General features: G+C 44.7%; 1 protein-coding gene across 1 annotated transcript; it reads right to left on the bottom strand.

The window, feature by feature from the left end:
• Positions 1 to 4,784: 4,784 nt before the first annotated feature.
• Positions 4,785 to 10,224, bottom strand: LOC148523945 (ecto-ADP-ribosyltransferase 5-like). Its single transcript, XM_088472475.1, has 3 exons — positions 9,497 to 10,224; positions 7,275 to 7,307; positions 4,785 to 5,615 (listed from the first exon to the last, which is right to left on the bottom strand). Exons 1-3 carry the CDS (start codon positions 10,173 to 10,175, stop codon positions 5,518 to 5,520), a joined length of 810 nt encoding a protein of 269 aa, XP_088328601.1. The 5' UTR covers positions 10,176 to 10,224; the 3' UTR covers positions 4,785 to 5,517.
• Between the last annotated feature and the right edge of the window lie 1,732 nt (positions 10,225 to 11,956).

Below are 11,956 nucleotides of genomic sequence, written 5' to 3'. Positions count from 1 at the left end.
ACTCTGTATGGCATACATATATCTCCTTATTTGGATTTACAGAATATGATATTGTATTTTTTATGTGTGGTTATTTGGTATAATATAAACCCCTGAAAGTTACATATTACAGGTTGTAGTTTCGCTATCATCACCGACCTCTTCCATGATCTAAGCGCATCACTTTTTTTCTGTTTTAGTTGTTATATCGTTTCTGGAGATTCCCTCTATTTGTCCTATTGTGTTTGCCTCACTGATTGCCGTACCCTATACTGGATACATGCACCTAAATTATTATTTATTCTCACTATAGGCATCTGGGGGTGTAGCTACTGGCACCACTGAAGGGTGTGTTAGTGGGTGATACCGGTGCAGATGACAAAGGGGTTGTTAAGTCATATGCACAGGAATCAAATTGTATTAATCTATTCATCGTACAATTGACTGATATTTACCGTATTATCGGGGGAGGTGTAGTTAAGAAAAGGTCATAGTACATAGTATAACATAGTATTCTTCTTCTGGACACTCCTATTATCTCTCCAAAAGGGTTACAGGAATCAGCACTGAGAGTCATTAAAATTGCAAATTAATTGTGTCAGAATTAGGTCTTCACCTACTTAGTAGAAGTTTTTAATTTTATCCTACAAGACACAATATGACAGATTTACCTGGGAAAAAGATCTAATCTTAATTGGGAGGAAATTACTCCTTACCGAATTCTTCTCAAAGACAGATGATGGTATCTAACTGTCACCTAAAGTACCGATGGGCGAATAAGACAATACTAGGACACGATTTCTCTGCTGACGAAATGAAAGCTACAGTATCCACATTTTGAAAGTTGAATCTAATATGAAAACATCTCTGAATAGAGTTAGACCCATCTGCCGGAATAAATCCCAATTCTTCCAGCAAAGTATCATCCGTCCTGTAGTGGGCATGTATATGGGACTAGTATCAAAAGAACTTGATCAACTATACAAAACAAGAAATATATTTTACAACGTGCGGGGTCATTTGAACAAACAAGAAATAAAACTTTCAAACAAAATTGAAAGCTGGGATGACATTGTCATGGAGCCTTCTGATAAAGGGGGAAATATTGTCATATGGGCCAAAGACAAATACATGCAGGAGGCCATAAGTCAATTATATGACAAGACATGCTATGGGACATGTGATGGTCAGGGCATTGCAGTGAGGAAAATATATGGCATTAATAATAATTAAACTATTGCTCAAATGGTAACTGTGTATACAGTATGAACTAGTTTTGGTTAATGTAAGATCTTTGAGGACAGGTAATCTCAATGCCCTATTGTTTTGTCATTCTGTGGCATTTATCACCCACATAATGGAGGGGGGGTGTATAAATAAAAATCAAAGTTTATTGGAAGGGAGAGGTGTATAAATAAAAATCAAAGTTTATTGGAAGGGAGAGGTGTATAAATAAAAATCAAAGTTTATTGGAAGGGAGAGGTGTATAAATAAAAATAAAAGTTTATTGAATGTAGATCACATGAAAGGTTTGTGTATTTTCATTAGTATGTACATTCAGTTGTAGTGTCCAGTTAGCAAGAAAGGCAATTACCTGGACAGGACATTGATAAACAAAGCCTTTGTCTATGTCTGCATATAGATTATTTAATGGTGTGTAGCTGGCACCAAGAACAGCAGGGGTATGCAAACAGCAGTCTGCTCACCAGGTGTGACTGTATATAGGCAAAGATCAAATTATTGATCTTAAGTTATCTGTTTTTGACTAAAAATTTATATTTCCACCACAGTCAGAAGTACCCAATTCATAGAAATATATCTGAAGTCTGTATACTGGGCTGATTATGAGAGCACCTAGGGCATATGGTTTGTGAAAAAGTAGGTATCTAAGTATACACACATCCTAGAGCAGTCTTGTTCATACTTATAGTTTAAATAATAGAGATTAATGTGAACTTTCATATTTCATGTGGCTACTTCAGAGAAGAAATTATGTACAGTTATTTGTACTTAGGATAAAAGTTACATGGGCAGTCCTCGTATGTTCTCTGGTTTAATTGACAAGCCAGCCAGTCATCAGAGACTTAGTCATGACATCACTATTGGGGGGGGGACTGATAAAAGGTATGGCTGCATTTTGCTTGATAAGTGTAGATACTAACAGGTTAATATGCTAATTCAATCCTAGCTTGATACCTTGCATGTGAGAGGTTGTTATATAAAACTTATGGAGCAAGTATTCTTGTCCTTTAGAATTCTGCATTACACAGCTGATGGGCAAGTCTTGCTTAACACATGTGGATGCAAATTTGCTATCAAATCTATTTTATTTTTGCTTAATACTGTACATGGTATGTGATACTGCACACCAGTAGGCTTAGGCTTTCTCAGGGTTACAGTGATGATACAAAGTTGCTGAATCTTTATGCCAGGGCAACTATTGTCATATTTAGGCTGTTTAATAAATTTGTGTAGAGTTTGTACTGATTCTCTGTGACTATAAATACCCAAAGTCCTCCATATCCATACTGTTTAAACAAATCTGTGTAGAGTTTGTACTTACCCTGTGAGAAGCAATCACGACCTATGAATTGCTCCATAGGGATATTTCTTTCCAATCATGGCACTAGTGCTGTATCTATGCTGTTTTACAAATTGGTGTAGAGTTTGTACTTACTTTCTATGACTGTAAATACCTTAGAACCCCATATCTATGCTGTTTAACAAATCTGTGTAGAGTTTGAACTTATTTTCTGTGACTGTTAGATATCTGTGTAGTAGTCTGTGTCACGGAGCCTGCACAATTGTGATAGAGCAGCCTGGCCAACCTGTGGCCCTCAGCTGTTGTGAAACTACAAGTCCCAGCATGCCCTGCTACAGTTTTGCTATTAGGGAATGTTAAAACTGTTGCAAGTCATGCTGGAACTTGTAGTTTCACAAGAGCTGGAGAGCCACAGGTTGGCCAGGCCTGTGATAGAGGGTTTAGTGGACAAGTGGCTCTTAATGGGTAGAGTGAATATTAATTGTGAGTATTACATTAGACCAAAGGTTCCCAAACGCAGTCCTCAAGGCTCTCCAACAGTTCAGGTTTTAAAGATATCCATGGTTGAGCACAGGTGGTTAAATCAAATTGACTGAGGTACTAATTAAGTCACCTGTGATCAACCATGGATCTCTCTAATACCTGAACTGTTGGGGAGCCTTGAGGACCACCCTCACTACATCAGGACTGGGGGATCTGCACAAATGCAGTCCTGACACTACTGTATTACCAGGCAGGGTGATATTGTTATTGGCTCTGATCTAGTCTGAGTCAATTCAGGGATACCTCTTGGGGTCCCTGGCATGCACATTGGTGTATTATTAGAGACTTTTACACTAAGTGGTGCCATTTTGTTTTTGTTTACACAACTACAAGTGCACGCTATAATTGGTGGCAATGTCATGAAAACTTTGCTTTGTCCCCAAATTATTATTTATATGTTATTTTACAAGTAACTAGGCAGGGATGGATGATCCACCATATGGAAGAGGATTGCCATGTTCCCCATTAATACACACATTAGCGTTGGTCAATTCCATAAAATCTGGGAGCCCTGGTATCAGTATCCCAGCAGCTCTCCTTCATCTTGATGTGCTACACTTCCAGCATTAGTCACACCTGTGCCTTTTTATAGCTGAAAGTTATTTGGTGGTTATTTGGTGACGTTTATATCCTTACCTTTGTCTCAGTTATTATTTTGTACCACACAATCAGTGTCTCTCCTTATTCCCCCCCTTCCCTTCCTTACCCTTCTCTATCCTTCTCTTCCCTTCTCTTTCCTCCCCTTCTCTTTCCTTCCATTCCTTTACCTTTCCTCCATTCCTTCCCTTCCTTTCCTTTCTTTTGATTCCCATCCTTCCCTTCCCTTATTTTCATTTTCCCTTCCCTTCCCTTCTTTTCCCTTCTTTTCATTTTCCCTTCCCTTCCCTTCTTTTCATTTTCCCTTCCCTTCCCTTCTTTTCATTTTCCCTTCCCTTCCCTTCTTTTCATTTTCCCTTCCCTTCTCTTCCCTTCTTTTCTTTTCCTTTCCCTCCCCTTCTCTTCCCTTCCTTTCCATTCCCTTCTCTTTCCTTCCATTCTCTTCCCTTCTCTTCCCTTCCATTCCCTTAACTTCCCTTCTCTTCCCTTCCCTTCTCTTTCCTTCCATTCCCTTCTCTTCCCTTCCCTTCCATTCCCTTATCTTCCCTTCCCTTCCATTCCCTTATCTTCCCTTCCCTTACATTCCCTTCTCTTCCCTTCCATTCCCTTATCTTCCCTTCTCTTCCCTTCCCTTCTCTTTCCTTCCATTTCCTTCCCTCCCTTCCTTTCCCCTCCCTTCCATTCCCTTATCTTCCCTTCTCTTCCCTTCCCTTCTCTTTCCTTCCATTCCCTTTTCTTCCCTTCTCTTCCCTTCCCTTCTTTTTCCTTCTATTCCCTTCTCTTCCTTTCTCTTTCCTTCCATTCCCTTCCCTGCTCTTTCCTTCCATTCCCTTCTCTTCCCTTCCATTCCCTTGCCTTCTCTTCCCTTCCATTCCCTTTTCTTCCTTCCATTCTCTTCCCTTCCCTTTTTTTCCCTTCCCTTCCCTTTTCTTCCCTTCCCTTCTCTTCCCTTCTCTTCCCTTCCATTCCCTTCCCTTCTCTTCCCTTCCCTTCTCCTCACTTCCATTCTCCTCACTTCCCTTCTCTTCCTTCCATTCCCTTCTCTTTCCTTCCCTTCTCTTCCTTCCTTTCCCTTCCCTTTTCTTCCTTCCCTTCCCTGACCCTTTCCGCTGTTATGTTTCTATAAACCTTAAGGAACTAAAACCCAACAGTTATTGTTACACGTATCATCTGCCCTTAAAAACAAAAATGATTACAGTCCCGTGAATGTAATAATATTGTCGCCTTAATAGAATGATACAGTAAGTTAGTCCCCTATAATATATTAATTAAATAATTTTCTACCCCTCATAAACATAATTATATTATTTTTATTAAGAAGCAATCATTACCCTTACCAGTATAATTCATTAGTGTATTGTGGTTTTACCAGCATTAGTCTCAAATCTCTGGCAAGTTTGGGGATTTAAAATCGCCACCTGATGTTGGCGACTTGAGTTTTAAATTAATCCTTCATACAGTTGGATAATGATTCAGGTGGCTTGAAGGACAATGCATGATTACCGGAGGGCTCAGAGCAGGTCCCCATGCTGACCCCAGGAAATCATCACTGTAACAGCTTTATTATTCTCAGTTACATAACATTTTGTGTCAGTTTGTCTTTCTTTTTACTGCAATCTTGGTAACCTGTTACCATCATTACCACACAATTATCCTATAATATTATATTTACTCTGGTTACAGCTGTGAGCAAGATGAGGAAATAAGTTCTCACATATGAGTTTTATGTAGAAAACTTTAATATTTATAGGTAGAATGAAGATGTCCCCTCTCGGTGGATTACTGCTGCAGGACCACCACAGTGACGCAGCCACCGAAAAGTCATTCCATCTAGACCTGGAACCACAGTTATAGAATCAGCTGGTCATGATCTTTGCCATAAAACCGACAGCAATACCCAAACCAACCAGCAGAGGCACTGTCACCGTGTCACTGAGCCTTCCTGTTATTGGAGCTGAAAGATACAATGTATACAGGGAAATCAGCAGACAGGGAACGCTGAATATATACAGTAGTTAGTATCAGAGACTTCAGTACAAATAAATATTCATTCCTTAGAATAGGGCTCAGGCAGCGTCAGACTGGTGCATGAGAGGCCCACCAGGGGATTGCAATAGTAGGGGTCCGCTGAAGGGGCGTAACCATCTGTCAATGTGGGTGTACCCAGTGGCAATAATATGTGCAAATAGATGATGGCGGAGTTAACTAGCGAAAGAGTTGTCCTGATTAATAAATAAACCCCACAGAGTGACATTAGTCAAAAATTATGTGTTTATAGATCTGCCAATCCAGATTTTAACTTTAAGAAGATGATATAAATTGAACTATAATTGAACTACTGGGACTGAGGGCCTGATTCTGACCCGCTCGCGAGCGCTGAGCGCTCGCAAGCGGGTTGATGGTGCACAAGTGCGCATGCGCACGACGGAGGGAGCTCCGTCGTACGCATGCGCGAGACCCGGCGAGCGACGGGGAAGCCGTCGCTCGGGGTCTCGCACCAAAGGGGGCGTGCTGTCGATGGTGAGTGACAGCACGCCCCCTTTGGTGGGCGTGCCGGGGGCGTGGCTGCCAGACGGAGGCGTTCCCATGGGAACGCCTACCGTCTGGGTCCGGCCCCACTGACATCACTAGTGATGTCAGTGGGAGTGATTTTGGCTCTGATAGGGTCTCGTCGCAAGCCCGATGGTCGCGACGGTCTTGACCATCGCGACCATCTTTTTGGCCGCTCACATATGCTGTGGGTGGTCACCCACAGCTATGCAAGCAGCCAGGAGGTTGCTCCAAGTTTAGGTAGGAGGGCCCTGATTCAGAGCGAGCGCTCTGGTCAGAGCGTCCGGCTCTGAATCAGGCCCTGAGTATTAATCCTGTTTTGAATAAGTGTTATTTTAGGATTAGGAGGTGGTCGGGCAAACACAGGCCTGCGTTTTAGGGGCGTCCATAATTAAGGCAGTGCGGCGACGGACGCAGTGCTGAGACTCCGTGCACACAGGAAGTTGCCAAGATCCTGCGCAAGGTCTGGTCAACCACTATTATGCAAATGTGGTCGATGGTTCTCGATGTTACCGATGTTTAGGTCAGGCATTGAGTAAAGGGAGATGGGCGGCTTAGTATGGGGCTGGGTATCTGCATGTTGCGCTGCGGTCTCCGTGCGTGTGCACTAATTAGCATATCCTCGCAGCGTGTGTGCTCTCCTATGCGTTCCTTGCTGAATCAGCTCCTCAGTTACTTGCTCTATCTTACGCTATTCCCTCTCTGCTACAGCCTGAGGTGGGTAACGCAGGACGATCCGCTGTAGTTGCCATCTCAGCTGTCAGGTACCATCTACACCTAACTCATCTGTGCCCACTGCCACACCCGGGTACCACAGCATCGCTCCGGCACAACGGTTAGGGCGCTGGAAGAAATGCTGTCTCCAAGGTGGAGGGTATATATTATTACATACATGGTGAATGACACATGTATGTAGCAAACTATAATACCAGAGGATAGGGTGACATCCGCAATACAGACAATTACAGTACAACAATTTCATAACATGTAGAAAAAAATAAAAGTAGTGAGTGATGGCTGCACCGGTCATAAGGTATTATATAAGGAGATAGAAGCTGCTCACCTGCGTTATATGTGCAGCTACGTCTCTTACTACCTGAAAGTACAAAGGAAACACAATCAGCTCTTCCTCCAATCAGAAGGCGGGATACAGTTCCAGCTTTATACAGTCTGTGGCTGCTCTTCCTCCAATCAGAGGGCGGGATACTGTCCCAGCTTTATACAGTCTGTGGCTGCTCTCCCTCCAATCAGAGGGCGGGATACAGTCCCAGCTTTATACAGTCTGTGGCTGCTCTTCCTGCAATCAGAGGGCGGGACACAGTCTGTGGCTGCTTTTCCTGCAGTGACAGACTCAGCACAGACACACAGTATAAGGCGCTGCCTGTAGTGTCATCTGCGCCTATCGGTGTGATTGTACCTATCGGCCTGAGTCACACGCAGCAGCTTAGGGTCGTCCGTCTGCGAGTTTATGCAAATGGCGCTACAGACTCCTTCCCTGATGTATATACGAATGTAGAAGATCTGAGACCAATTTTAGGACCTAAGCGCGCTGTAATACCGATTGGTGCCTCCGAAGACGCCACCATCAGTCGCACCATCGCAACTATGGCAGGTGCAGCTTCTATGTCTGACCCCGGCCTCCTAAGCCTGCGGCAGTGCAACTCTGAATGCAGCCTCTTGCCTTTACATGGCTGCAAGCCTCCCATAAGACACACTCTAAATGGACCATTTGTGTGCACACGACCAGTCACCACCCAGGGACGCCATCACTTTTCCGCCACCTTTCTGATACATTAGCACCTGTGTGCGCGCACGCTGTGTAACGTATGCCCTGTGCGGGGTTATTAGCAATGTACACGCATGCGCAGTTGCACATAATCCCTCAGCTATGTGATCACTTTGGCTTTTGCGTGCTGACTGCGTGGGCTGGGAATCCGGCCTTATCTCTCCTATTTATTATACAATAAGGAGGTGCCAGCTTTACGCACAGCGTTTCACTCAGTATGACACATATACGGCTGCAGCAGCCTAATTACTGGACATGGGCGCGGACCCCCGTGTTTTGGTTTTGAATCTGGATATTTTTTTTTTTTAAATGATAAAAAGTTTTTAAAAACAGCTAAAATCATGTAATTTTTGCAATCCAAACAACTCAGAGATGCCCAGATTCACAAAATTCGGGTGGATTCGGATTTCTGGAGAACTGGACCGCACATCTCTACTGTTTACAGTGGTGAAGTGTCAGTGAGCTGGGGATGAGGAACCTGCAGATATAACCAAAAGAGATAACAAAAATACCCAATAATATTCATCTGTGATGGCTGCGCTATTTCTAATGGAGCATACACACAGGACGATGGTCAACAATATCATTGAACAATCTCCCGGGTGTGCTGGATGATCAAAATCGAACATCCAGCACACCACCAACGGCTAACGACCCGCAATCAACAATTGCGGGTCCCTACAGTAACCTGGTCGATATCTACCAGGTTGGCCAGCATGCACGGTCGATGGCCGATATCTTTATCATCCATACGTAGTTACGTACCCTCACATCGCAGGTCGTTGGTGGGTTGGAGGCACCAAAAAATGCACGATATGAATGATAATGATATGATCGATTTAGTTCATATCGTGCATTTTTACCAAACAGTGTCTACGCACCATAAGTGTCTCCGCTGGGGTAACACCAGAAACGCACCTACATGCCCAGAAAGAGCCATCTGTAATGTCAAGGGGCTGGCAACCAGTAAAACCCCACAAAGCATGGTGGAAGATCGGAGGGAGCAGCAGGGTAAAGGAAGAATATCTGATGGCGCCATAGTTGCCAACTCTCCCTGATTGTCGGGGAGACTCCCTGAAATAGCAGCAATCTCCCTGACTCCCTGAAGAGTCTACCAATCTCCCTGATTACACCTTACCCCCATTATGACACTGTTATATAAAAGAAAAAACAGATATATATATACATTCAAATGGGATCATTAGTATCATTTTCCTGCATTGGGTATACGGTACAACGATCCCTATGGCTACATGCATTTTCTGCAAAGTATCAGTGTGTTGCCATCAATAAATAGTCTTACTGACTGCTTTGGGGCTCATTTACATTTTGGGTGTAAGTCAGTATTATGACACACCCCTCAGATGTAGCAGTACACGCCACTTTACCGCCGTGCTGCTTTCACAACCTCCCTAAAATGCTTTTTCAAAAGTAGGCAGGTATGGATGACACTAATATCATTGTCTCTGTGTTCTGCGTCCTAGGCCTCAGTCACTTACCCCCCAGGTAGGCACAGTTGTAGTAGCTGCACCTCTTCTTGTTGCTCTGCAGGATGAACCTGTTCCCCTCCTGGATGTATTCGGCGACATGAAACACCTCATCCACTGGAATCAGCACCTCTTTCTGGGAAGGGAAGTAGGAGAAGTTGTGAATGTCCGCCCCGAAGCAAGTGGTGATGTTAAAGAAAGACGCGTTACCGAAGTTCTGCGCCTGCCGGAGGTCAGAGGATGAAGATGCAAACTGGCTGAGTCTGACATGGCGCTCGGGCTCAGGAGGCGGCTCAAAGAGAATCCTGCTGGAGCCCCGATAGGTGGACCAGGGTTTCCTGTCACACCCGGGTTGGAGCAGAGTCAGAGCTCTGGTCAGGTAAAAGTGCAATGAGTGGTACATGAATGATTGGGGATCCATGCCGTATTCCCGTACAGCGCGGTTTAGCTGTTTGTAGACGGGGAAGTTCATATTGGTGTACACTAGTAACGCTGTCCCGTGTTCATCTTTAAAGCCCTCAGGAAGAGTTTTAATTAAGGGCTTTTTTTTCAGCCAAGTTTCAGAAGCATTTTTCCAAGCGTTGTCCAGTTCCGTGTTCTCCTGTCTTTCCTTCCTCAGCAAATCCGGCGCTAGGGCCTCCATTTGGTCAAGGCATCCGATATATTGGTCATCCAAGGAGTTCTCATACATTCCCAACTGCACCCTCTGACCATCCACCTGTGGAGACAAGTGTCATTGTACGCAGTCTCTCTATAGCTTATTTATCAATCTGCAAATACTGGAAACTATTAGCAGAGCATAGAGGAGTGCACCTGGGCATGTGACCTATTAGCAGAGTATAGAGGAGTGCGCCTGGGCGTGTGACCTATTAGCAGAGTATAGTGGAGTGCACCTGGGCATGTGACCTATTAGCAGAGTATAGTGGAGTGCACCTGGGCATGTGACCTATTAGCAGAGTATAGTGGAGTGCACCTGGGCATGTGACCTATTAGCAGAGTATAGTGGAGTGCACCTGGGCATGTGACCTATTAGCAGAGTATAGTGGAGTGCACCTGGGCAGGTGACCTATTAGCAGAATATAGTGGAGTGCACCTGGGTATGTGACCTATTAGCAGAGTATAGCGGAGTGCACCTGGGCATGTGACCTATTAGCAGAGTATAGGGGAGTGCACCTGGGCATGTGACCTATTAGCAGAGTATAGAGGAGTGCACCTGGGCATGTGACCTATTAGCAGAGTATAGCAGAGTGCACCTGGGCATGTGACCTATTAGCAGAGTATAGCAGAGTGCACCTGGGCATGTGACCTATTAGCAGAATATAGAGGAGTGCACCTGGGCATGTGACCTATTAGCAGAGTATAGCGGAGTGCACCTGGGCATGTGACCTATTAGCAGAGTATAGTGGAGTGCACCTGGGCAGGTGACCAATTAGCAGAGTATAGCAGAGTGCACCTGGGCATGTGACCTATTAGCTGAGTATAGAGGAGTGCACCTGGGCATGTGACCTGTTAGCAGAGTATAGCAGAGTGCACTTGGGCATGTGAGCTATTAGCAGAGTATAGAGGAGTGCACCTGGTCATGTGACCTATTAGCAGTGTATAGGGGAGTGCACCTGGTCATGTGACCTATTAGCAAAGTATAGCAGAGTGTACCTGGGCATGTGACCTATTAGCAAAGTATAGCAGAGTGCAACCGGGCATGTGACCTATTAGCAGAGTATAGTGGAGTGCGTCTGGGCATGTGACCTATTAGCAGAGTATAGAGGAGTGCACCTGGGCATGTGACCTATTAGCAAAGTATAGCAGAGTGCACCTGGGTAGGTGACCTATTAGCAGAGTATAGCAGAGTGCACCTGGGCATGTGACCTATTAGCAGAGTATAGAGGAGTGCACCTGGGGATGTGACCTATTAGCAGAGTATAGAGGAGTGCACCTGGGCATGTGACCTATTAGCAGAGTATAGGGGAGTGCACCTGGGCAGGTGACCTATTAGCAGAGTATAGCGGAGTGCACCTGGGCATGTGACCTATTAGCAGAGTATAGGGGAGTGCACCTGGGCATGTGACCTATTAGCAGAGTATAGTGGAGTGCACCTGGGCATGTGACCTATTAGCAGAGTATAGAGGAGTGCACCTGGGCATGTGACCTATTAGCAGAGTATAGTGGAGTGCGTCTGGGCATGTGACCTATTAGCAGAGTATAGAGGAGTGCACCTGGGCATGTGACCTATTAACAGAGTATAGAGGAGTGCACCTGGGCATGTGACCTATTAGCAGAGTATAGAGGAGTGCACCTGGGCATGTGACGTATTAGCAGAGTAGAGCGCAGTGCACCTGGGTATGTGACCTATTAGCAGAGTATAGAGGAGTGCACCTGGGCATGTGACCTATTAGCAGAGTATAAAGGAGTGCACTTGGGCATGTGACCTATTAGCAGAGTATAGAGGAGTGCACCTGGTCATGTGACCTATTA

Source organism: Taudactylus pleione, unplaced genomic scaffold (assembly GCF_031769625.1).
Source record: "Taudactylus pleione unplaced genomic scaffold, aTauple2 ptg000124l, whole genome shotgun sequence".
Taxonomy (NCBI): domain Eukaryota; kingdom Metazoa; phylum Chordata; class Amphibia; order Anura; family Myobatrachidae; genus Taudactylus; species Taudactylus pleione.
The sequence above is the reverse complement of the archived record's forward strand: the minus strand, read 5'-3'. Positions and strand labels throughout refer to the sequence as shown.

Bases quoted from the DNA above. Each gene is read 5' to 3' on its own strand.
- LOC148523945 (XM_088472475.1), bottom strand. From the start codon at position 10,175: ATGTATGAGAACTCCTTGGATGACCAATATATCGGATGCCTTGACCAA. The intron at 7,308-9,496 runs GTAAGTGACTGA...TTGTACTTTCAG, and splicing joins CAACTGTGCCTACCTGGGGG to GTAGTAAGAGACGTAGCTGC. The intron at 5,616-7,274 runs GTGAGCAGCTTC...TGTATCTTTCAG, and splicing joins TAGCTGCACATATAACGCAG to CTCCAATAACAGGAAGGCTC.